Source organism: Poecilia reticulata, linkage group LG20, assembly GCF_000633615.1.
Source record: "Poecilia reticulata strain Guanapo linkage group LG20, Guppy_female_1.0+MT, whole genome shotgun sequence".
Lineage (NCBI taxonomy): Eukaryota > Metazoa > Chordata > Actinopteri > Cyprinodontiformes > Poeciliidae > Poecilia > Poecilia reticulata.
The window spans coordinates 14,094,718-14,119,066 of NC_024350.1; the positions used below are offsets into that span (position 1 = coordinate 14,094,718).

The 24,349-nt window shown below is 38.2% G+C and overlaps 1 protein-coding gene across 1 annotated transcript in view; it reads right to left on the reverse strand.

Annotated features, from left to right (window-relative positions):
* Window positions 1-24,349, reverse strand: part of lg20h8orf34 (linkage group 20 C8orf34 homolog) — an 88,509-nt gene that overhangs the window by 25,362 nt on the left and 38,798 nt on the right. The window contains exons 7-10 of the mRNA XM_017301774.1: window positions 23,930-24,096; window positions 7,388-7,523; window positions 2,714-2,799; window positions 2,496-2,569 (exon numbers count right to left, since the gene is read on the reverse strand). Of these exons, the coding sequence (XP_017157263.1) occupies window positions 2,496-2,569; window positions 2,714-2,799; window positions 7,388-7,523; window positions 23,930-24,096 (463 nt within the window). The remainder of the gene's footprint in view (window positions 1-2,495; window positions 2,570-2,713; window positions 2,800-7,387; window positions 7,524-23,929; window positions 24,097-24,349) is intronic.

Genomic DNA, 24,349 nt, shown 5'->3' on the forward strand with positions numbered 1-24,349 from the left:
GCATAATAAATCCACTGTTAGTGTGGAGAACATCTGCAAATGTTTAGTTGTAACATCTTTGTCAGGTTGGGAATGAAAACATGTAAAAAAAAATAACAGCAACTTTTTTATAAGGTTCATTTGAACAAAAATAAAGTTAAAACTACCCCATATTTCAACTTTATCTTGGCGCCTTTGAAATACTTCAGAATATCTGTTCTGCAAAATTGATTTTTTTTCCCTATTGGTTCATTTGACTTTGTGTTCTCATTATTTTGGATTTTCATCATTATAATAATAATCGTGCACATTTTGCAATTTATGAGTGCCTGTGTAATAAGAAGCAAATGCTACAGTTGTTAAAAATCAACCATCTCTACATAACTCAACCACAATGCTTAAATTATGTTGTGAAATTTGCCTCAGCAAAACCAAAATGTATGCGACAAATTATGCCGATGCCAAATATTTAAAGGCCATGCAGCAAAACCATCATAAAATTCCTGCTTTTTATCATGCACATTACATTGCAGGACACTAATTATCTTATTTCTATCAGAGAAGTGAACGCTTTACTCTCTCAAATGTTATGGCCGTAACAGGCCTGCCATTCACAGCTAAACCTGATTAAAACCAATCACCCAGCTCTTACAAAGAAGGTCATAGAAGAATTTTTTGAGGGGGATTTGCTCCGGCTATTGCTTTAGGAAAGTATTTGTCTTTATGAGGCAATTATCACCTAAAAGAGCTGGCAGAGGCAGGGGGTCTGTGAGCCTAATAATAACTACTAACAGTTTTAGCTTTCCAACATTACCAGGCATTTAAAGCCCAAAATAGAACTGTGTAAAGCTTAAATTGTGCATTTTTATGTACAGTCATAAATATGCCCATAATAAAATATGCCCGAAATGTCTGATCTTTATTTATTTTTTTCTTTTCTCTTTAACGACAACCAGCGGAGCAACAGACAAACAGTCCAGTTTCTACAAATGCAAAGTCAACCTTTGTTCTTATTATTGTGTATTTAAGCACCCCGTCCCTCACACATAAACAACAAATTAGTACAGGATTTCTGTCGTTCTGTAGTTCAAAAAACTTCAGAAAGTTATTCAGCTAGACAGCTAGACATGAAATGCCCTGCTAACAGCTTTTGCCTTTAAAATAAGTAGTTAATCGGAAGGGATTGAACCCAGACTTTATCAGTAAGGTTCACATTGGGTTTGACTTACAGTGCCTTCAATTGTGATGCAGATGAAACTAAACGCATGTTTTTTTTTTTTTTTGTTTTTTTTTTTATATTCGTGACATAAAAATCTGTTTAAGTGTCCATTTATTTTCAGCTGCCCAGGATTCCTAGAACTACCAAGGGAATTACTAATATCTTTGCGTATCTAGATACCAACATTTTTGCTAATTATTGCCTGAAGTTCAGTTAGGTTAAATGGATAATGTAAACAAATGCCAGTTTATACTGTTTGTCAAAAATGTACAATTGCTTTTAGTTCTGGCCTCCAATCTTCACCAATGTGCTCTCTAACAAAGTCAGAGACCATCACAGAACAGCTTTATTGAGAGTTATACTCAATATATTAGAACATGCGTTCCAATGAAGCCAGTTCGTCAGAATAAAAGCACAATTTGAAACGTGTTGCATTATAATCTACATCATGTTTCACTTATTTATGGAGTTACTGAAATGAGTGAAGTTTTCAGTAATCCTTCAATTTATTGAATGCGATTGTACTTCAAGATTTTGGAGTCAGGTGATGTCGACAGGTAATTGGTTGTCCTGGATTTCATTCAGTGAAAGCACGGCGAAACGGGTCTAAATGCAAAATGCATGCCACACTTTTCAGAATTTTATTTGCAAAATAAAAATCAGACTCCGACTTTGTTCAGTCAGCCTCTGAAAGTCTGCTCCCATTTAGTGTGGAGCCACTTCTGCATCTGCTCCACACACGGCGCTCTGCCTTGGCTCCAAACTGTTCCTACTCTTTAAAAGAAAAACCTACAGTAAAATGCCTTGTCTAACAATTAAATTGGCCGACTATGAAAAAGGTATTGGCTTTTATTGTGCTTATGGAGAGGCTCTAGCCTCTAAGCTGAACACTTTATTAACAGCATGTGAGCGTCTACCTTTATAGAGGTCTGGTTTGGGCCAGCTACATATTGCTTGCCTGAAATGTGCGAGGTGAACTGTGCAGTAAATGCCCACCGCCACAGAATTAACGTAAAGTTACATTAAATGTTTTTAGCTAGAGTTAAGCGGAGCGATATCGGGTAGATGTCTAATTTGGGATATCGGTTGTTTTCCACCGTCAATTGTTCCGTGAGCTAAAACGCCCCACGTGAGGATGGATCGTTTTCTCTCGCAGAATTTTGTTAACAAGAAGCTCGAGGTGGTTTCCACTCAATATCAGACAATAAAGCTGCCGAGGAGAGAGAGCTACGAGGTAATTGATGGCTTGTAAAGTGATCTTAATTGTTCGGCGATGGGTGCAGGGAAGGACACTTACAGAGCCTGTTACTTGAGATAAGGCCTCGCATTCCTGAAGTCGACTCGCCACAGTGTCCACCCCGGGCATTGGCGCTGCTCCAGATGAATCCATTCATAACGAGGGAAGCAAGAGGAACACAGCACAGAGTAACAAAAACATACAAATATGCAACCAAACAAAAATATTTAGATTTTTTGTTGTTGTTTTTTTCCCCCCCACTATGTTATGAAACTCACAGGAGATGTCAGGCACAGCTTGCTCAGATATGCGAGGCCTGTGATCCTCTTCAGATCGGCTGTCTGATAGTGTGTCTCCCTGCAGCCTAGAAACAACACACAAAACATACAAAGTTGTACACAAGGCCAGAAAACTGTGGATGCAATGCATGTTTAGAAGCTGAACGTCAGATAACGACGAGACGAGTCGGTTTCCATCATTCTGAAGCGATAAGACAAGTGGAAACATTTTTTTCTGAGTTCATAATCTCCGCTGTAAAACATGGGATGGTGAAAGAAGACACACAGGGGTTAGTTTAGAGGATTTATCTCATGTGAAGCCAGAATACTGTGTTTATAGGTAGGAGTAACTATCATATTGCCTTTACGAATTATAACAATCGGCTAATCAAATGTGCGACATATGGCGTACAATATTTTCTTCCACATCTGGCCAAGAACAAGTTATTTCACTTCGTTAGCACAGACAGAATTAAGCAGATTCTCTTTACTCACCAAAAAAAAAAAAAAAAGAAAATTATATTTTTCAGATTGTTTAAACGTTTTGGTCCAAGTTCTTCTAGTTTTGTTTTTGATTTTATGTAGATGTGTTTGCAGAGAAACTTGATCTGGTGTCGTGGATTTGGTGGTTTCCTCAAGGCACTAAAGAATTTACATTCCCAGATACATAAATAAACTGTCGGGTAAAAACATAAAGTAATCCATCAACAACCTTTTTCTGCCTTTACAACTAAAACATTGAACTAAAGCCGGTTTATTTTTTTTGACAAGTCAATTAAAACAAACAAAAAAAAGCATCATAAAATGAATGGAGGTCCTGCAAGCCTTTTCCATGTCATCAGACAAGAGAACAAAGAAAAACAACCCCATTTGCTTTTATAGAGCAGCTGCATTCCTAGCCACAGGGTCTACAATAAAGGATAAATAATAAAAAAAAAAAAAAACAACATTTTTATTTCTTTTTGTCTTTTTACACCCATATCCTTCTGTCGTGCATCGTTAAATGTTCTCTGGAAGGTACCTAAAGTATCCTAGGTCAACAATTGGGCAAGCTTTCTTATTTTATGCACTAAAGCTACTTATTCCCTGCAAAACTGACCAGCATTTATTTAGCAGTGGCTCTACAAGACTTTATATAAAGTCGAAAGTTTATATACACTGTATAAAATTCATTTTTCTCCTCTCTTTCCATGCCTGACATTAAGCTAGAATAGGTCAACTGATAAATTTCCCAAACAATGTGTCAGAATAAAATGAAGGAGTTGTTAGAGAATGTTTTGTTTTCTTCCAATTGAGAAATTTTCTTCGAGTTTCTTAAAATTGCCTTTTAAGCCACATCACTCAAGTCGGCCCATGTCAGTATAAGAGTTGTTTCTCCTTTTCTTACCAGCCTTATCTACCATCTTCACATTGTCTTTGACTTTTAATCTGGGATTGATGCACACATTTAGTACCAAACCATATGGGACAGTGATGGAAATGTTTCAGAGGCAACCAACAAAACCTTGACTGGTTTCCAGTATCAAGTAACTAAGATTTAGTTTCAAAACCACCATGACTTCCTTTTATATCATTCCTTCTATTTAAAGTTCTTTTAATAAGGTGCAACAGAAAGAACTAGATCAAGTACAGTTTTCTACGGTTGTTGCGTCTAATTTCGTCACACTTTCCAAGCTGTTGATGCCCACTGCTGATCAGCTGGCTGAGATAATTGATCGACAGTTTTCTCTGTCTATTTACCAAAGACTTTTGCTTGACTAGAATCTTTTTCAGACATTGTGTCAAAACTCATCACTATTATAAAGCCAATGTTTTGAAGCTAGATCTGGGAAAATCTGAGCAGCAGGTCTGTAAAAAAAAAAAAAAAGCTGACTGCAGGCACAACCTGAGCAGACAGCCTGACTAAACGGTTAATGTCAGCCCCTGGTATTTGTGTTACTGTTTAAACAGCAGAATGTGAAGAAAAGTTTAATAATCTGTACAATGAGAGCTTGAAAACTTCAACTAAGGATTTTTATTCTAGATCTTTGGTTAGATCTGTAACGAAACCCCTAGTAATTTGATGTACAACAGCAAATAAGTGTTGTAAATGCAATTTTTAATAAATAACATAATCAACGGATTAACTTCAAGTACCATGAAGATTACGCATTGCTTTCCTCTTTTCAGTATTTCCCCTTTTATCTTTTGTGCAGATCTTGTAAATCGCTTAGTGGTCCATGAGTAACTTCAATGTGAGGTCATATGTTCACAGCTTTAGTTCACTCACATTCATTTCTACATTTTCTGAGTTGTCATTGAAAGGTGTTTATTTAAAAAAAACAAAAAAAAAAGGGGCTAATACATACAGCAGGAGTCAACAAAATTCATTCAAACATGCCAAAGATTTTCTAAGCAGACAGTTTGGTGGCCAGTATCTGGTTACCCATGTATCATGTATGTTTCCATTGCAATTTGCAATTTTGTGCATCAAAAATGTGAACCTACTCAGAATATTAACACTTATCAGTTCATTCAAATTAACCTGTTCCGGAATGTACTTTAAATATATACACAGCGAAAATGAACTCAACTTATACTTAAAAAGCATCTTTGTCAAAAATAACACAGTAACATGTGCTGTTGACTGAATAAAAGTACTGTAATCATTAAACTAAAACATAGTGCAGTTTATTAAAGTGTTAGGTTGTTAACACATTTGCAGTGCAATCCTGCTCAACTACAAGAAGCCTGAGAGAAAACTTTTATCGCTAACCTCGGCTGTAACGGGCAATAAAAACAAGTCAATTTTCTTTGTTTACATCCTTGAAGCATTTTTCATATCACACCGAGCTACCCAGACAGTTTTAGCACTCTCATCCTTCTCTGCAAGTGTAACAAGAAATCAAATCTGCTTTAATAAATTGATGAGGGATAGCCTTGAAGATTACATGGCATTATTATTTTCTAAATGTGTAAAAAGATTTAATCATTTAACACTCTACTGGTCTCCCACAATGCGCTTTCAGGCCGGATACGTCTTGGTGGTCTTGATCTTCTGACACTGTTCCAACTATCCAAACTTATGTCTGACCTCTGTTCATGTCTGCTCTGGACAGCTGTGTATTTATGTCAGACTTGAGAGTTTTCTGTAAAGCACACAAAAAAAAACCAAACTGTGTGAGCTCCACTTTTCCAGCTTGCTCATCTATTTGTGGCCTTTACATTACCCCAAAAATGACAGACAAAACCCAGGGCTGCTCGGTTGATAAAACTCATGAAATATTTGGTGGTCAGGTTTAAAAGGAACAAAGCAAGAATTTGGCTGGACCCTAAAGAGACAGTAAAACAGTGAAGAAGAACAGATGGTTGACATGAAAAAAGTGAAAACATGCTTTTGAAAAAGAATATATAAAAAAAAAGAATCCAAACAAGCCCTCACACAGATGTTACTTTACTTTGTCACTACTGTAAAACAATTTGCTTAGAAACATCACACAATTAAACTGCCTACAAGCAAAATCCAGAGATACAACCCCTATTCCAGCAGAACCTGATGAGAAAACATCCAGAAGCCTGTGTTTGAAACAAAGCTGATAAGCTGAATGAATGGAACATAAGTGGCAAACAAAACCAAAACAGAGAAGTTTGCACAGACAGATGTGTGCCTGGCGTCTCGTCAAGAAGATACCCGTTTATCTCCGGCTGGCATCAAGGGAGATCTATGCCCACACCTGTCTGTGGCATCGCGCCCAAAACTCTGAAATATGAGCACTACACTGATGCTGGAAGATGCAGGACGTGTCAGAGGAGAAGACAGCGATAAAAAAAGAAAAGGAGAAACTATGATAAACTGTACGATTATCCACACAGGGATCATGAAAACAACCAGCACAGGTACAGTTTAAGCTATTGTGTCATTTTGTTTCATTCCCTTCCTTAACCCTTTCATGCATGAATTATGATCCTTTGCATCAGGATTTTTTTTTTTTCAATTTCATTTTTCATTTTCTTAAGGCATGAAAAAAAGGATGGAAATTGTTTTTTTTTGTAAAAAAAAAAAATATTTTTTTTTTATTTAATTTTTTTTAGGTGATCAATTGTAATTTTCTCCACATACAAAGCTGTTACTTGAAAAATACACCAGTAATATTGTTTTTTAGGGGTTATCTGATGTCACAATATTTTTTTTACCTGCAAGAGTCGTCTACAGTAGAAGGAGGGACCGGGTCGGTTGGCGTGCTTTTTTGTCTGTCGGCCATATTGGATTTAACAAAAAATAATTTCTTGCATTTGCAGCTGATGGCCAGTAGTTGATGGTGTATTTTATGATGCTTAGTGTCCACTTCAGTGGTCTGTGTGCATTTATAACATAAAAATCCAGAAGAAACACAAGAAAATGGCTTTTAGACAGCTGTCCACTGTAGTGACCACTATGCGTGAAAGGGTTAAGGGAGGAAGGAAGGAAGGAAGGAAGGAAGGAAGGAAGAAAAAGAAGGCTGTGTGACTGAGTAATAATATGATTATCAGAACCTAGGAAACAAGCAACCAAACCATATTCTACAACCATTTAGTTGCTGGCAGAGACAAACCAAAGGAAATCATTTCTGATATTTTCAAACTTAAATGTTCTTCACACCTTGAAAAAAAAAGGTGAAAACACTTACCTTGCAGAAAAAAGGTGAAAACATTTACCTTGCACACCTAGAGCAGATGTTGAGGGTAACTTTGGCCTGTAGTTCAGGCTGATAGGAACTGCGTCCCTGGCTGAACTTGCTGCCGGACGGGGCCAGCCCTGTTACGCCCTCCATCCGCAGGTCATCCAGGTCCTCTGGGGAGACGGAGCAGAACATAGTAACGGCGGGGCAGGAGAGGGGAAAAACAGAAAGGACGACCATTAATCATATTTTGGTCTTTTCCTTGTCAACGTAATGCCCTGTGATGACAGCCTGCTGGAAGTCAAAGGGGCAAGAGAGACCATCACAGTAGGTAATCATTATCAGCACAGTCATTCCGATGAGTTTCCACAAGAACATGCAGATTTTGAACTTTTGGATCGCTCCGTCGCTGCAAAATTATTTCCAGTAAGAATTATGTCATGTAGCCACAATCAGGGTGACGAAAGCAAATACATTTACTCTGTAAGGAAAAAAAATGTGCAAGTATATGGAGAAGGGGTCAGCAGTGTAGAGGTTTTCTTGCTATATTCACTGGATAAGCCTTTTTTTCTTCTTCTTCTTTTAGCTGAGAAGCTGTCAACGTGGAGCAACTGAAACCTAATGTTTGAACAAAGTTAAAGCCTAAACAGGCTCAGCTGTCAGATCAGAATGATGCATTTTAACATCAAGGCATCATGCTGCACACATTTCCATACTTCTGTCAGAGTCACATAGTTCTATTGTAATAGAGAAACTATGCTTAAATCACTCTAAGAACAAGATTTATGACAGGACATTAAAGTAGTGATGCCGAATACAATGAAATCAATGTTTTTGTGTCTCAGTGGGGACTTGCTGCAGTTAGTTTATAATGATCAAAGAGGCAAGCTCTAAATCAACCAGACAGATTTAGTTTTGAATGTATCCCTCAGAGAAAAAACATGTTGTTGTACTTTCCAGGCCATAGTTCTTATAGATGGAATGAACACTCAGAGTAGGAATGGGTCAATATCTAGTAAATATGCTACTACATCAGGTTACTTAAACACAGTGTTTAAACACAAAAACATGTAAATATGATCCAACTAATTGTATTTCAGAAAAATAGTAGTCACTATAAATGGCAACTCAATACCAAAAAATTTTATCTTCATCTGTACCAGTGGATGTGACAAGACAGATAAATGTGCTGGTTTATATAATCAAATCCCATTTCTTCATATCGTGCTCCTAGTCTTTAAAAGATGAATGAACTGATATGACATTGTTAAGTTTGAGATGTAACAGTTTATGTTCCTACAAAAAAAAAGTGTAGCTAATGCATCAAGGAATCGACAAATGAAGCGTTTACATTTTTTTTGTTTTTATACAACATTTAATTATCTTTTAGTAGATTATGCAAAAAGGAGCTCTAAGTGTTTTTTTTTTCTTATTTTGGGATCCTGAAAATAATTTCCCCAAGCAGTTAAAGTTGTCTTTGCAGTAAACCTGAAGGAAAGTGCAGGAATCTGCTTCCAGCCATCTGACTAGCAGTCCTGCAACAGTGATGAGTTCCTCTGGGCTCTATAAAGCCAGATTAAATCCTGGTCATTCCAGTAATTTAATCTCATTTAAAGGACTTGAAATCTTAAGATTTGTACGGTGAAAGGTTTTTGCAGTTTTGAAACTGAACTTTTTTTTTTTCCAGGTTTGTCATACCTCCAAACTGGAAACCATCCCACGCCTAATTTAATCTGTGTTTCTTGACTTTTAATATTCTGCTAACTGAAAATACTGAGATATCACCATTTATCAGTGAAAGGTGGGGTTCATGTTGAGGTCATGCATCAAATGTGGCGTAAAGGCTGCTTGACTTTCAGTGTGGTCAGATATCTGAAACCAGAACTAAAACATTTTTTCTTTGGGATCATATTACAGTGTCCCCTGCTAGAAAGAAGAAAAAAAACATAGGTTTGACACCTTGCAAGATGAGAATGCATGACTAATCACAAGGACTAGATCTGATGACACTTCCTCATGAGAACTCTCTCTCTCTATTCATCCATCATAGTGGTACAAAACCCCCAAATATCTCATCTGTCTGACCAGAAATGTGACTAAACATAAATGTATTCCTTAAATCTGTCCTCAATTGCTCTATGCAAAATATTTCAAAAGACATGTGCTAGTGACAGCAAAAACTAAATATGATAAAGATATTTTTCATGTTTATCTCAAAGAAAATATGACTGTAGATTATTCAGTCTTTCAGGTTGTGGATTGGTTACTTTTGTTTCACTTTACCTTTTCTATCTTTTGTCCATGTGAATCCTACTGATCCAAATTCTGGATAAAATGTGGGAAAAAAAATACTAAAACTTGAAATACCTCCAGGTCACTTTTGTAAATGTTTAACTGTAGAATTAAATTTTGATGTAGCTCTGGAATTTTTTTACAATAAAAATTTGCATCTTTATATTAAACTGCCTTTGATGAGTTACAATCTATAAAGCAAAATTCCAGTAAGGTGCAATAATTTGATCATCATTTCAAAGTTGAGCCTAATTTTAGGATGGTATAATATAAAATATATATTATGAAAAGCAGCGCCTTGAACTTTTTCCACATTTATTCCTTTAACAACCACAAACTTAAATGCATTTTACTAGGAGTGTGTGTGAAAGATTAGCATGGAGTAGTTCTGAAGCGGGACTGTAAATAGTTTTGGAATAGCTATAGTCCCATGGAATAAAAGTCATTTAAGCAGAACCTGCCTGTCAGCATGAAGTTGGCTTCAAGATTTCAAAAAGCAACAAATCTCGCTCTAATCCAAAGACATTCAAGAACAGATGGGAAGCAAAATCATTAGCATCCATGAGCCTAAAGCAGGTTATAAAAACATTTTTATGTCTTTGGGACACCGCAATCCAAGGTGAGAACCATTATCCACTAATCGAGAAAACATGGAGCTGCAGTAAACTCATTCAGAAGTAGTTAACATACCAGAATTACATGCTCAGGTGTGTACCCTGAATATCAGTGTGTAACCTGAAACAATGTCTAAAGCACTGCATGCCTCACCCGCCTCTACTAATGTCAGTCTTCGCGATTCAACAATAGGAAAGCTTCATATGGTGGTCGTAGCGCAATGTTCTCGGACCGCTGAACTCCTGCAGGACTTAGATGACTTGCCATTAATTGATGGAACCATGGATTTTCTCCCTCACGCACAAACCGCTGAACATCATCAGACAACAAGAACGACACTGAAAGACTTAAAATGCGTTTGGAGTGGGCGAGTCAAAGCCCGAACTTAAATCTGATTGAGACTGAGAATTTGATGTGGCATGACCTTAAACAAGTAATTCATCCTCAAACCCTTCTAATGTGGCAAAAAAAATAAACAATCCTGCAAAAAAAAAAAAAAAAAAAGAGGAAAACTTGGCTCTTTCTTTTAATTTGAGTTGGAAACCGGTTTGATTCCTCGCATTTGGATTTCAGACCTTAGACTGACTAGAATGTCTCTCTTATATCCGCTGCCAGAGAAGATGTATTGTTTTATAGTCCTGAGAAGAAAAGATAAACTGCATTCCATTAATACCCCTAAGCAGAGCGATATTAAATGTCCCATTCATCATGGAATGCTTTGGAGGTGGGGGGACAGAAAGAGCCACCAGCGATTTGGGCAATTTTCTGGTCGTGGGAATTGCACAGATTGGTGCCTTCCCTCTTTTCCTGTTTTCTCCAGTTCCATTCCCACTTCTTTCCCCTTCTAGCTATTACCCTGATCTTTTGGCGACCCACTAATTCGACATACCAGATTTTCTTTGGGTCATTGGGTGTGATACAAATCATTATTTGGCATTCAGAAAAATACACTTGTGAAACTACCGCTTGTATGAGATACCAAAAGGATCATTTTAAGTGGCCCTGACCCTGATAAAAAACATGACCTCTGTGTCCACAGCTGCTTGTCACCTCAACTCCCTTTTGTTTTTTTACTAGTTTCATTCTAGTTCAGAAAAATCAGCACACTGATGAAGAGAAAGGTCTCAATGTCTAACGGGATAAAAAACTGAATGTCTGACACTACAAAAGGTCAACCAGATAAACACGAGCTTTGTCTTGAGCCTGCAGAAAAAGATGTTTGAGGGGCCTGAAAGTCAAGCCAAAGACAGAAATATTTCAAGTCCCAGCGTTTCACCCAAGTGTGATTGCTTCTTTAGTTTTCTCTCATCAAAGATTTGGAAAAGAAAAAAAAATACTTTGCGAGATAAAGCTGTAAAAGTCAAGAAAAACAATTGAAGCGTCTATCTGCCAAACAATAACTGATCTATTTAGACTTATCCCATCCACTAGGATTGTCACGATACTAACATTTTAAAATTCAATAGAAAAATATTCAACATCATTCAATAGCTAAGGCAACTGTCTGATCATTAAAAATAAATAAATCAGTCATTTACATATGCCACTGCTACAATGTTTACAATGTCACAGTAATGTCACCAATAGTGTTAATCTCGTGCAACTCTGTTTATAGTTTCAACGTGAAAGATTCTTCACATAAAAGAAAAAAACTAAAAATCTTCCAAAAGTCTGAATCCCAGCCTTAGCTAAACTCAACTGAAGACATATTATCTCTGTGTGTACATGAGGTGCTTGAGTGATGAATCATGTGTGGATTTGCTGAGTTACCACTATAAACTACCTATTAAAGATGTCCATGTGTATCGTTAAACCTTATTTTATGGGCAAAAATGTCCGGTGTCCTTTGAATGACACCGGACATTTTTGTGATCCCACACAAAAGAGAAAAAGATAAGACACAATGCAATCTTGTAATCACAGAACATGGATTTGTGTCTTGGGTCAAATTACAGTCAGAAGCAAAGCCATTCAAAATGGAAAAGTTTCACCGTTGTCTGGATTGCATACAACAGCGTTAACAGTAATCGCACTCCGTATAATCCACTTTTATACATTATATAAACCAGGACTCCGCAGTCTTTTCATGTTCACATTCCCAGCATCACGCTCCCTTTAAAGTTTATGTCAACATACAGCGTGTTTGGTGTGCAGAAGTGCTCTTTTCCTCTGTAATTTTAGTCAAAACCGTGTGCATGCTCTCCGATGTTTACATTAGAGTTCAGCATACCTCCAACACAATGGAGCTATGATAAGTTTACAGTGCGTCTCCCATGAGACCAGTTTACCCTGAGACCATGACTGCCTCCTGGGCCTACGTCTAGACACAACAAATGTCTGTCTGCACTTGCCACCTGAAAGTCTATGGCAAGCTGTTTGCGTAAACATTCAATATCCTTGATTTTAGCAGTTGTTAATGCTTTGAAGTGCATAACTACATGTTTATAAAAATTAAAAAAAAAATTAAAAAAACTTGCCAGATACACTTTTTCTTACAAATGGGACTTTTGTGTTTGACGCTGTAGTCATATTACCTAACTGGTTAGCAATGAAAACGACATATTAACTAGTGGAAGCAAGTTCTGAACACTAGTTAACTAACAATGCACAGTAGTCAACTGATACGATCTAAACATTTCCATATAAGAAAACCTAAAAGGTGAAATAACTAAAGCTTTTTCAGCCATTAAAATCTCTGAAATAGTTAAGTTTAGAAAGGGTAATAAGTTAGCAAAAATGTGTGCTAGCTAACTAGTACAGCCCAAAATGCACGTATATTTATAAGCATAAGTTAATTAATGGAGCCTAAAGTGTGGACTGGTGAAAATAAGCGTTTCTAGCCATACTTCTAAAAGAAGGAATCAAAATGTCAGCTAGTCCACTAGTGACCACAAGCTAAGAGCTAAATTTCAAAGTTGATCTTATTGGAAATAAATAACTTATTGGCTACAAGCTAACTTGTAGAATCCTCTTGGTCATATTAGACAACTAGCCCATTAAAAAGCACTTATTTACTATTAAGTCGTTCTTGTTGATTAAAAGAGCGTTAGTTGGACTAGTAGAAGCTTTTCTGCCCCCTTATGTGAGCTAAAAAATAAATAAAAATCAGTTACAGCACAAAAATTGTACACTTGTTAACCAGTACAGCCCACAAATGCTTCTTAGTTAATTTATAATGCTACATTTAATTAAACAATCTTGACTACTGCAGTTACAAAATGTATGCTTATTAGCAGGCTGAAGTTTTCTAGCTATACTAGTGAACTAAGAAAAATAGTAAGTAGAACATGTCAACTTGGTAACATAAGGATGTTATGTCATAAGGATATTTTCTATGTTTCCAGTAGAAAATTATCTTCGTCTTAGTCTGACTTCACTTCAGCTCAAACTTGTTGGAAAAAAATGCTAATCGTAGGAAACGGTTTTACAAGAGCAGCAAAAGATTGAGCCAGTGTTGGCAAGTGTCTTTCTAATGGAGTAAAGACAGCAAATCTGACAAATGATATCAAGAATATGGAATAAACAGAAACAACTCGCCATTATCAGTCATCTTGGATGCATGCATCAGAGCAGCCATGCATGCGCATTCTGTCTATGGACCAGACATGACAGATAAATAAAAATGGGTTTGCTCTGAAGACACGAGGTGCGGGGGGGGTGGGGAGAACGGAAACTATTCAAGCGATGCAATCCTAACAAAAGGCCTGCAAGATGTAGAATTCCGTGCCGCAATCACTCACTCACAAGTATAAAGCCAGAAAGGAGTAAGAGGAGGAGTGCACAGATAAAGTGTTTGTGTGCTCTACTCTCCAAGTTTCCATGTAATTTAATGTTGTTTAAACAGCGACGGTCTGACTGCCTCTCTGCTGCCCTTGGTGAAGCTTAAAAACAGAGCGGGAGTCATAATTAGTGCAGCAGCTTCACAAGTAACTTAATGTACACCTTCTCAAGGGATGCGCTGACAGATATATAGGGTGGGAATCATCCAAAAAGCACCGCCGCACACGTGGAGTTTGGGAGACACGCTTTCAACAGCGCATCCAATCCAGTGCATTTCATCATGCGCTGTAATCCACGGCGTCTCATCGGAGCGAAATAATTGAATTTTCCATTCTTTCATGAGTAGCAACGACGTGTAACCGCAAAAACAGTGGGCCCTAATTAATAGTTCGTATGCGACAGACGCGCTGCAGCCAAACACCGTGCTCTTTCTCTCTCTCTCTCTCTGCCTTCCCAAACGCAGGGGACCCACATCTGCGAACACATCATGGAGCAGCAACGGCGGACCTCACAACTTCTGCTGCCCGCACACACGCAGCCTTCCCATTTGTGTTTCATTAAGCGCCTCGAATGCACACACGTTCTGAGCGCAGCGGTTAGTCGTCACACAGACATCGTTTGAAGTGAATCGCAACAGAGACACGTTTGTTTGGCTTGGTAATAAAAACAATATTCCAACGTACATATCATAATTATGTTTCAGCTTTCACTGGCACCCCTAACTTTGAAGCCCGCCTCGTCTCTTTGAGCCTGTAAGGACACCGCTGTAAAGCTGTAGGCCGCTTCTGCTCCGAGCACAGCAATAAAAACCCTGATCAGAATCAGATGGGGGGTGCGGGGGGGGTTTGGGTGGGGGTGGGGGTGTGTGACACATATGAGTAGGGTAACATCACAGCTCTGAGGTCTGTGGAAAGTCTTATCGCAGATCTTGGTGCGAACCTTCTTTTAACTTTCCCTCTAACCACAAATACTGCTTCGATTAGAACATTGCTGATGTAGAGCCCTGATGTGCTGATGCATTACAGTGCTGGTCATTACGCTCGGTTGCCGAACTTTCTTTTTTTTTTTTTTTCCCTCTTCGGAATGTGTAACTTTGATATTTAATGCACGAGGAGTAACAAAACTTTAATCAGTCAGGATCAATGTTTGCCACCTAAGCAAAATCAAATCAAAAGTAAAATGGCTTTTACTGGGGGCAAGTTGAGAGCAGCTGCTGGGAATTGAACATTGTACTCTTATTTTATGTGACTGATCAACAACACATAAAGTGCATTTTTGTGAAGTGAAATGATGCGTGGTTTTCAATTTTTTTTGTTTCGTTTTTACAACCACCTTGCATTGAAGAAAGTCTTTTGGGGTACAACTCTGCCAGCTTTTCAGACCTAGAGACAGCTCCCTGTTCTTTGAAAAAAAATGGCACTAGCTCAATCAGACAGGATGGAAAGCAGCTGAAAAGCAATTTTGAAATCTTGTCACAGACACTCAATTGTTTTTAGGATTGGACTTTGACTGAGCCATTCTAACAGATGAATTCTACTTTGATCTAAATCCCTTCCTTTGCAGATTTCATTGTGTGCTTGGGTTCATCGTCCCAATAAATGGTGAACTACCACTCCAGCCTCACGTCTTTTACAGCTGGCAGCAGGTCTCTGTGTTCAGATCTACCCGCCATCTCTTTGTTCTCGTTGAACAGAAGCATCCCCACATACTTATCCTGCCTCCACCACGCCTTAAGCATGAGCATGGCGATATCCTCAAAGTGATGTGATGGGTTTTTCTGCAACAAATTGTATTTTGCACATGCAAATTTGCAGTTTTGGTCTCATTTGACCAAAGAACATTCATCCACATGTTTTATGGAAAACTGTATTAACAATTGAAACTGAAATAACAATGGTAGTATTTCCTGTTCAATTGCTTTTGCCTTGGTACTCCTCAATAAAGACCTAATCTTTTAATAGGCTGGACTAAATGTTGTCCTGTTTCCAGTTTCTTTCACCTAAGCTGTGAATCGTTGCAGTTTTTTTTCAGAATTGGTTGTCCGACTACTTCTCTGATTAATGCTCTCATTGCTGGATTTGTCAGTGTTTTTTTTTTCTTCTCTATCAGATACTGAAAGCTTTATTTTTTTCAACTTAACTCCGTTTTAAAACTCTCCCCAAACTTTATCCCAGTCTCATTACACGTGAAATTATTCACTATGTGGGTGGCAACTGGTTGCACTAGTTTATTTAGTGGGTATCCGAGTGAAAGAGGTCGACTATAAATGCATGCAAAACTTTTAGGATTTAAATTTACCGTCTATCTCATACAGTCAACACACTGTTAGGTTTGCAATGTAGCCCAAGATCAAAATTAAAAATGTATACGTTTGCAAGATACTTTATCCCAGATGTAGTTCACATTTGAATTATTGCAACAATTGTTATGTTGAATCAGTGGTTTAACGGAGAAACCCACTGGTTTCTGAAATCTTAATCTTGATGCAGACAGAAGCCAGGAAACAGTGACGTCTCCCATCTAAACAACCTATAACAACATAATGCATCCATTCATACAAGGCCTCTATCTGCAGCTCTAGATAGCGGCACTATATCTTCAGATTACATACTTGGCTTCCTATCTGCCATCTCCCGCTTCTGTCTGGCTACACAGCCACAATACAGCACCACTGTATCCATCCAGCACTCCTCCGAGGAGTTTATCGTCTCCGTTAATCTGCGGTGAATAATCAGACGGGACATGCTGGCTGGTGCTGGGCCACGTGGAGCAAAGTGTTGCCCGTAGGTAATTGCTTCCAGTAAAATCACAGCAACTTGGATCTGAATTAATGCATCCGTCTGCAGCACGCAGACTTTTTACTGGCGTCAAATTGGCTTCTAGTAATAGGGGAGGCTCTTTCCACTGACAGGCTGGCAAAACCGTCGGAGGTGAGCCCGACCCTTTCCTGCAGGCACCTCAAGCGACAGATTTAGAGTTAAAGCAGCTTTCACCCCTGAAATATAGCACCGCATCTGTCTGCTTCGATACACCTCCTCTCTTCCCCTCAATGAGTCATGAAGGTGATGTTTTGTTTGTGTCGGTTTACACCGTTTCCACGGCAAATGCCGTGTTTTATGTTGTTTGGGCAACGATAAAGAAGGCGGTGGAGGCGAGGGAATGTACGTGCGGCGTAAAAAAATGTAAAAAAATAAAATAAAAACAGCCGTCTCTCATCTGCAGCCGAGCGTGAACACAAAGACATATTTTAAATGTAGGTGAAGTTAATTATCCACAACAGCAACAACTAGCAGTCGTCTTAACAACTGCATATAAAGTGGGTTCAGATTTTATGTAAAACTTGCAATTTATTACACTGCAATATTTTAAATCACAATAAATACGCTGGCGTGCATCTACATGGCTTGAACATTTTTACAGTACAATCAAAAACATCAATGTACTCCATTGGGATTTAACATAATACAACAAGAAGGAGGGAATAACTGTTACAAAGGAAGAAAAATGTACAAATAAAAATCTGCGACATTTGGAATCGTCAGCTGCCTTCAAAAATAATCTAATTTGTAAGAAGTCATGTGTAATACGGTTATAGATCAGGAATAAAAATGTGGAGAAGATGATAAAACAGCATTCCAAGCTTGGAACAGGTTACAGAGCACTGCTCAATCCATCATAGTCAAAAAATGGAAGAAGAATGGCAGAACGTAACCCACGAAGTCACGGTCATTTATCTAAAGCAGGCTTCTGCAACTTTTACAGCCATTATACTAAACACATTTTGTCCAGCGCCACACAAACTCATTGACCCCATGCAAAAAGTTATGCTCTTTTAAAAGAGCATAACATCTATAATCAAACATCTTTGATTATAGATGTTTATCAAATTTAAACATCTATAAAACAGAACCAGAATTTCAATTCTGATGCTCTTTGGGTTTTAAAGCCAATACATCTTTATGATGCAGTCATAGCAATGTTATAAATTTTTTTAAGAATCATTGGTTTCAGTGTAGGGATCCACAAAGAGTGACACGCCGTCATGATCTGAAGTTGGTAGGGTTCGTTTCTGTTTTTCCACTTCTGATGATTTCCTCGTTTATGACTTAATTATTCCTTATTAAGTCAATCACTGTGCCCAGTTTAGTAGTTCTTGTTTTTCCATTAGATCAGAGGTTGTTCCCCTTGGTTATTTCTCCCTGAGGTCCTTTCACGTTAATTAGCCTCTTTCTTTCAGCCTTTCTGTCTAGTCTCCTCATAGCTGAACCCTGTTTACCAATCAGCCACCTGTCCACAAATCAAGCTTTCCAGTATTCAAGCTTGACACTGCTGGTTTTACCCGTTTTGTTCCAGTCGCCCTGCCATCGCCCGTTGTGTTTTCGGGTTTTTCTACCCTTGGTTTCCTGCCGGTTTTCCTTCCATAGCCATCTGTAAATTTTTGCATTCGTTTCATTAAATCTCTTGAATGCGTCTCTGCCTCCGACTTTGCCTGCAGTTTGTCAAAGTCAAACTGCAACAACTCTGCATTATGACTCATAGCTACGGAGCAATAAGTAGCGGTCTCCTGATCTAAAGTAAAAGTGGGTAAGGAGAGCAATAATCAGAGCAAAGAAGCAGAAGGTAAATACTGAGGAGCTGCACAAACACACAGCTCAGGTGGAAGAATTTGTCAACAGGAAAACTAAACCAGCTCTCTGTGGAAAAATGGCGAGAAGCAGTTATTGAGTCATTGGATGTCCTACTCTCTAGCTGTAAGTACTTTACCAAGGTAGTGTACTTTAAAGTAACTCATCAGGTTTTCAGAAGCTTTATGTCCAATTAGAAAAATCACACTCTGAAGCAACGTGACCAATGATGTAACATGGATCACCTTTCAGTTAAATATTCAGTGGGGTAAAGTAAAGATCGCAAAGAGGAAAGAAAAGAAGCTCACTTTCCCTTTTCAACGCAAAGACTCCGCTATTAAATTGCACTGTACTGCAGGCAGCACTCGATCGGGGAGCGATATAACACACTTAACAAAAGGGCTATACACAGGTAACGTAACTCATCCGTCAGTCACCGTGTCACTCGGTGTGCGTATCAAAGATCAGACGGCAGCTTTATCTCGCCCTCATCTTGTCTCCATCAAATCTTCGCTGCTGCTCTTACAGCGTCTACTCGCGTTTCAGGATTTATGCCAGAGTGAGTTAACACACTGACAGAGGTCGGGTCGGCTCACGCAGGGAGGTCTGATGGCTGTCACATAATGTCGTTTGAGCTCTACTCCTCTCTGGAACAATGTGAGCGTGTACATGAGATCAGTTCTTCTTTAAAATCCTTCACCATGTGATTTTGCTTAAAGTAGAGAGGCTAGACGTGGACGAAAGCTCAACATTCTCTGCAGGGTTGCGTTGGTGGATAATGCCGCCAAGAATGTATTAAAACTAATATTTACCAATGTAGATTTTGAGGATCTTGATGAGGTGGAGTGAGTCCTACAGCAACTTTCCAGCAGGGAGCCGGCAAACTCATTGACATTGACTTTTCCATTAAAAACCTTGCTCCAAGGCCAAAATCTGGGTGTTTCTTCCCACAATCCCAACTTCCAGAAGATAAGTTTATAACTGGGGTCTCATGGCCACCCTGAAAAAGCTAGAATCTTGTCATTATCCAATGTTTCTACAAGAACATGTGAGCCATATTAATTTCCAGTATAGCTTCGACTGCGGTTAATGCTAAATGCGGACTTAACGAAAAGGAAGAAGTGGTACCTGAGGGAAACTGGAGTATCAATAAGAGCTCCAATTATTTTTCTCCTTGGAAAAATCTGAACAAAGCAAATCATGCCTTTACTTTTAGAGCTGTAATAAAGTGAGAAAACTTTGGCAAGCTTAGCTGTGCAACCATTCCAAGAGAATCTTATTATCCCATAAATCTAAATCTAGAGATTAGGAAAAAAAAAAAAAACACACCCAGTATGGAAAACACTTAAGACACGGAAATGGTGATTACTATACTTATTTCTTTTGAAACTTTTTTTTTTTAATTACACAATGTATAATCTCTGGGTGTGTCTCCATCTCTCTCTAGGCTCAACAAGTGGGACTTTTCTGCCACCTAGTGGCCATCTGGAAGTGCATTTGCTGCTCATTGTGGTTCTGAATTTCCTTCTCAGAAAGCCCCGACTGATCGCAGCCACAACCTAGAAATATTTAATGTTTTCTTACCATTCTGACTGCTCTTGTTCCTCTGATCTCTCTGTGTGCACCAGTAGTTAGATCAAAGCCATTTCAGTTAGATGTTGTGCTAATTAACAGTAGAACACAGAAGCACTATCCAGAATATTTGAGTTTATGTCTGTGATTTATCTAGAAAAACATAAAAAGAGCAGATTAATTTCGCTGGATAAAGTCTCATCGAATCAACAGATGCAATGGTAAAATCAACTCAATTATCAGAAACTGTGATGGAATATTTCCGCCACTAGATGTCAGTCTAAGCAAAAGTTTAAAGCCTCCAACCAATTTTGGTTCTGGACAAAAAATGTGTTCATCAGAGGACCTCCTTTCAGCCATCAGTCACTGGGAAAACACTTAAAGATTTATTTGCAATTATTTATACAAATTTTTACCCCAGCAGCAAAAATATGTCCAACATGTATGTGTTGGCCTCTGGTGGGAGTCAAAGCACCCTGAGGAAAAAAAAGAAAGAAAAAAAAAAATCGGAATAAGAATCATTTACTTAAATCATACAAAAAAAAAAAAAAAGTTGAAGTGAATAAGGCAAATGCCAAACCTTTAAATTTAATTATTTTACAAAATGAAGCTAGAACTATTAGCATTGGCATTAATCGTCATGAATAATGAAACGGCAATAAGAAAGTGGCTGCATGCCTAAACATGATTGCATCTTTGGCTGGAACAGCTAAAGATGAGTACATCTGAAACTTAAAACAGATTTATTTTCATTTTTTCCACCTAGGACTGTTGACAGCAGAAGGAAAACAATCCACTTATAAAGGTTAATATAATAAGCTCACATCTTGTCAACGCTTCAGCTTCTAACAATTGGAAAACACTCCAAGGTTACATGTTGAAAACGTCTTGAACAAGTTGCTGAATACTACATTTTCCTTTGCGTTTACCAGCTGTAGCACACACTAAAATCCATTTGTTAAATAACCATCATAAAAACAGAGTAACCCAGCCTGCTGGGTTACTCCGTTTTTAAACCGACATGCGTTTTGCAAGATCTGCGATGATGCGTTCTGCAGACTCGGAGGCGGTAAACACAGAAGACAGAATCTCTGGAGAGCTCCATGACCAGGCCTTGACAGAGGATCACAATTGACCTTGCTACATTGTTTCATCTGAATTACAACCCTGGACAGTAGCGTATTAGACATGAGAGAATATGGCTGAGAAGAAGAGTTATGATCACCACGGGCTATCGCAGACCACCAACATCTCGTTTTATGGTTGTATCTATCACTGCGATGTACTGCTGTCCTGGGCTTTGAATGTATATACAGATGAGACCTTGGTGCTCTGACCTGTAAAGGGTTTCTTCACTGAAAGCTATCAGAGAAAGAATTACCCAGTTACAGACAATCACAAGAAGAACAAGAAGACGACACTCTGGACAGATGGGACCTAATTTTTTACTTTTTGGTCAAAATATAAAAATCCTAGATGTACACCTCAAAAATTAAAATAGAATTGAAAAGTGTTTTTAGGTTTTTATTATATGTGAATAATTTTAATCACCCAAATTACAAAAAAAAAACAAAAAAAGGCTTGAAATGTTTCACTATGTGTAATTAATCTGTATAATAAACTTGCTTTGTTTCTTAAAACAAGTGACAAAAAGAAAAATCCACTTTGTAACACCAATTATTTGAGATATACCTGTATGTGTGATGAGATATTAACACTACACATCATCTTGAACACACCATCCGCACGCCGAAACGTGGTAAAGGTGAAATAGTTGAGGGGTATGAAACATTTTTCAAGCTACTGTAAAATCTGTACAGATAACCATCCTGTCTGCAAAGGCTGATTATTAAAGTTGGCAATCGTTTAAATTTTCTTTTATAGAAAAAAAAAGTTAATCTATCATTTCATTTTAAACAAACCGCATATTAACAGTGTACATTTTTCTGTAAATCCCTCTCTGTACAACCTGCATGCGTTTTGTGTCACATCAAAAGAATGCAACCGTCTGGCAAACGGATCTTACTAACAAGCAAGGAAACCTATGACCAAAGTACAGGAACCGAAGGCATACGTAGATTGTGTTTTACTATTTAACAATAACTCAGACTGTTTGATAGGCAGTGAGGCAGTATAATTGGAGCACATGTTGGACACAGAGAGAGTGCGCTGGTGGTTGGCGTTCCTTAAAGTAGCTCTGTATATCAGCCATTTCTCTGCTAACCTTGGTGACAGCCTGCATAAACGCTGAATTTCCCCAGTGAGCAACGACAGGCTATTAGTTACGCTTTAAACTGATCTTTTTGCCACCTGCTGCTTTCTTGCATATGTACAGTATGTTCTTTTTTTTTAATTAAGAGATTCACCCCTGCTGATTCAGATTGAGCAAAAAAATAAAAAAATCTGAGCTTCAGCTCATTAAGTATTTCAAGCACTAGATACAGTTTGTTATCAGGCATTAGATTCATGCGCTACACAAACAGAATGACAAGCACCTTTCATTGAACCAGGGAGAAACAAGGTTTTAATGTCAGATGCTCTTTCCATCAATCACCAGTCAGGGGTTGGTGGCAGGACTGGCATGAAGGAATGTATGAGGTATATCAGAAAAGAGTGATTCTCTAGTTGTCATGTCTAGTAGGATAACTTGGTACCAGACACCATTTGACAGCATGCAAATGACACCTATTGTTGCTTTGTTCACTAATTTTCTAGTATGCAGGCATGCATTTCTGCAAAACTCTTCTAGATTTGTTAGATCCTATTCTAGATTTGGTTCCGTTTTATGACCCGCCTCTGGCCCAACCTCAGCCCATCAGATGCCCTCACAATTGTCCCTAAAATATTTGGCATACTGAGCAGTTCATGGACAACTCAATGAACACTAGGTGTCCAACAAGCCCCAACCATCATCCTTCCACCACTTTGTTAAAAAGTCGGTATGAGAAGTATTATGCCACACCAACTCTACTTTGGTCTTATTTGTTAAAAATACTTTGTTTTCAATATCTTAGTGTGGAACCTTACCTATTTGAGGTCCAGTATTTGCAAATTCACCTATTAGCAGATTTGTATTTTTTTTTTAACATGACTCAGAATTCTTTATGAACAATCAGAGTATTCGCAGACTTGTTTTAGATCACGTTTAAATATTTTAAAGTGCGGCTTGCACAGGTGAAATGCCTTGATGTAATGCTACTCGACATGCTGTTGGCTACCTTTTGCAAAGCAGCAAATCTAGCCTTTATTTTCCTTGGAACTGATTGGCTCTAGATACTGGCTTCTGCGGCAGTGTCGAAGCAGTTTACACTGTAAATACTAAATGAATAATGTAAACTAATGGATTTCAAACTGGACATTAACTCAAATTTAAGATGTATGTAGGCAGCATCATGTCAAAGATTATTTAACAAAAAAAATATATAGAGAGGAGTGTGATTAGTTGGACAGGGAACTAGTGGGTTTTATCACACTGATGTAGAACAGTCAGCTTAATGCAGCTGAGGAAATAAACAGACGAACACAGGGATAAGCTAAATAGAGCTACAACTAATCCAAAATAAGTAAAAAAAAAAAAAAAAAGAAATTGAGATAACAGCAAAACAACTGAAACCATAAGAACCAGAAAACATTTTGCCGACAAATCAGCTTAAATCTGTTGCGGTCTTGAAAGTTGTGCATTGTTGTGACATTACCCAGAAGTTCCATGGCATCATCTTCGTCTTCAATCTCTTCTTCTACGACAGAGGAAGCGGGACTGTTGACCAAATCAAAGGAGTCCTGGGACAACATGGCTGCCAAGAGCTTCTTGTGATGTTGCTGCTGCTCCTTTAGCCCTTTGCTTTTTGTTTCCATCTTCAAGCTAGGGGCAGAAAAAAAAGAGAAAATAGCCTTAGAAGTACACCAAAATAGCATGATTTCTAGACAAATATTTATTAGTTGAATTGGTTGTTTTTGTGATGCTAGAAAGTTCTGTCAGCATAATCCTCTGCATCTGTAATCCATCGGGTGTATGGCTCTGCCAAGTCAGCATTCCCAATAAAAAACAAAATGTTGCTTTTGCCTCGATTGGGTTCAGATTTATACGACTGCAGTCTTTGCTTAGTAGACATAAA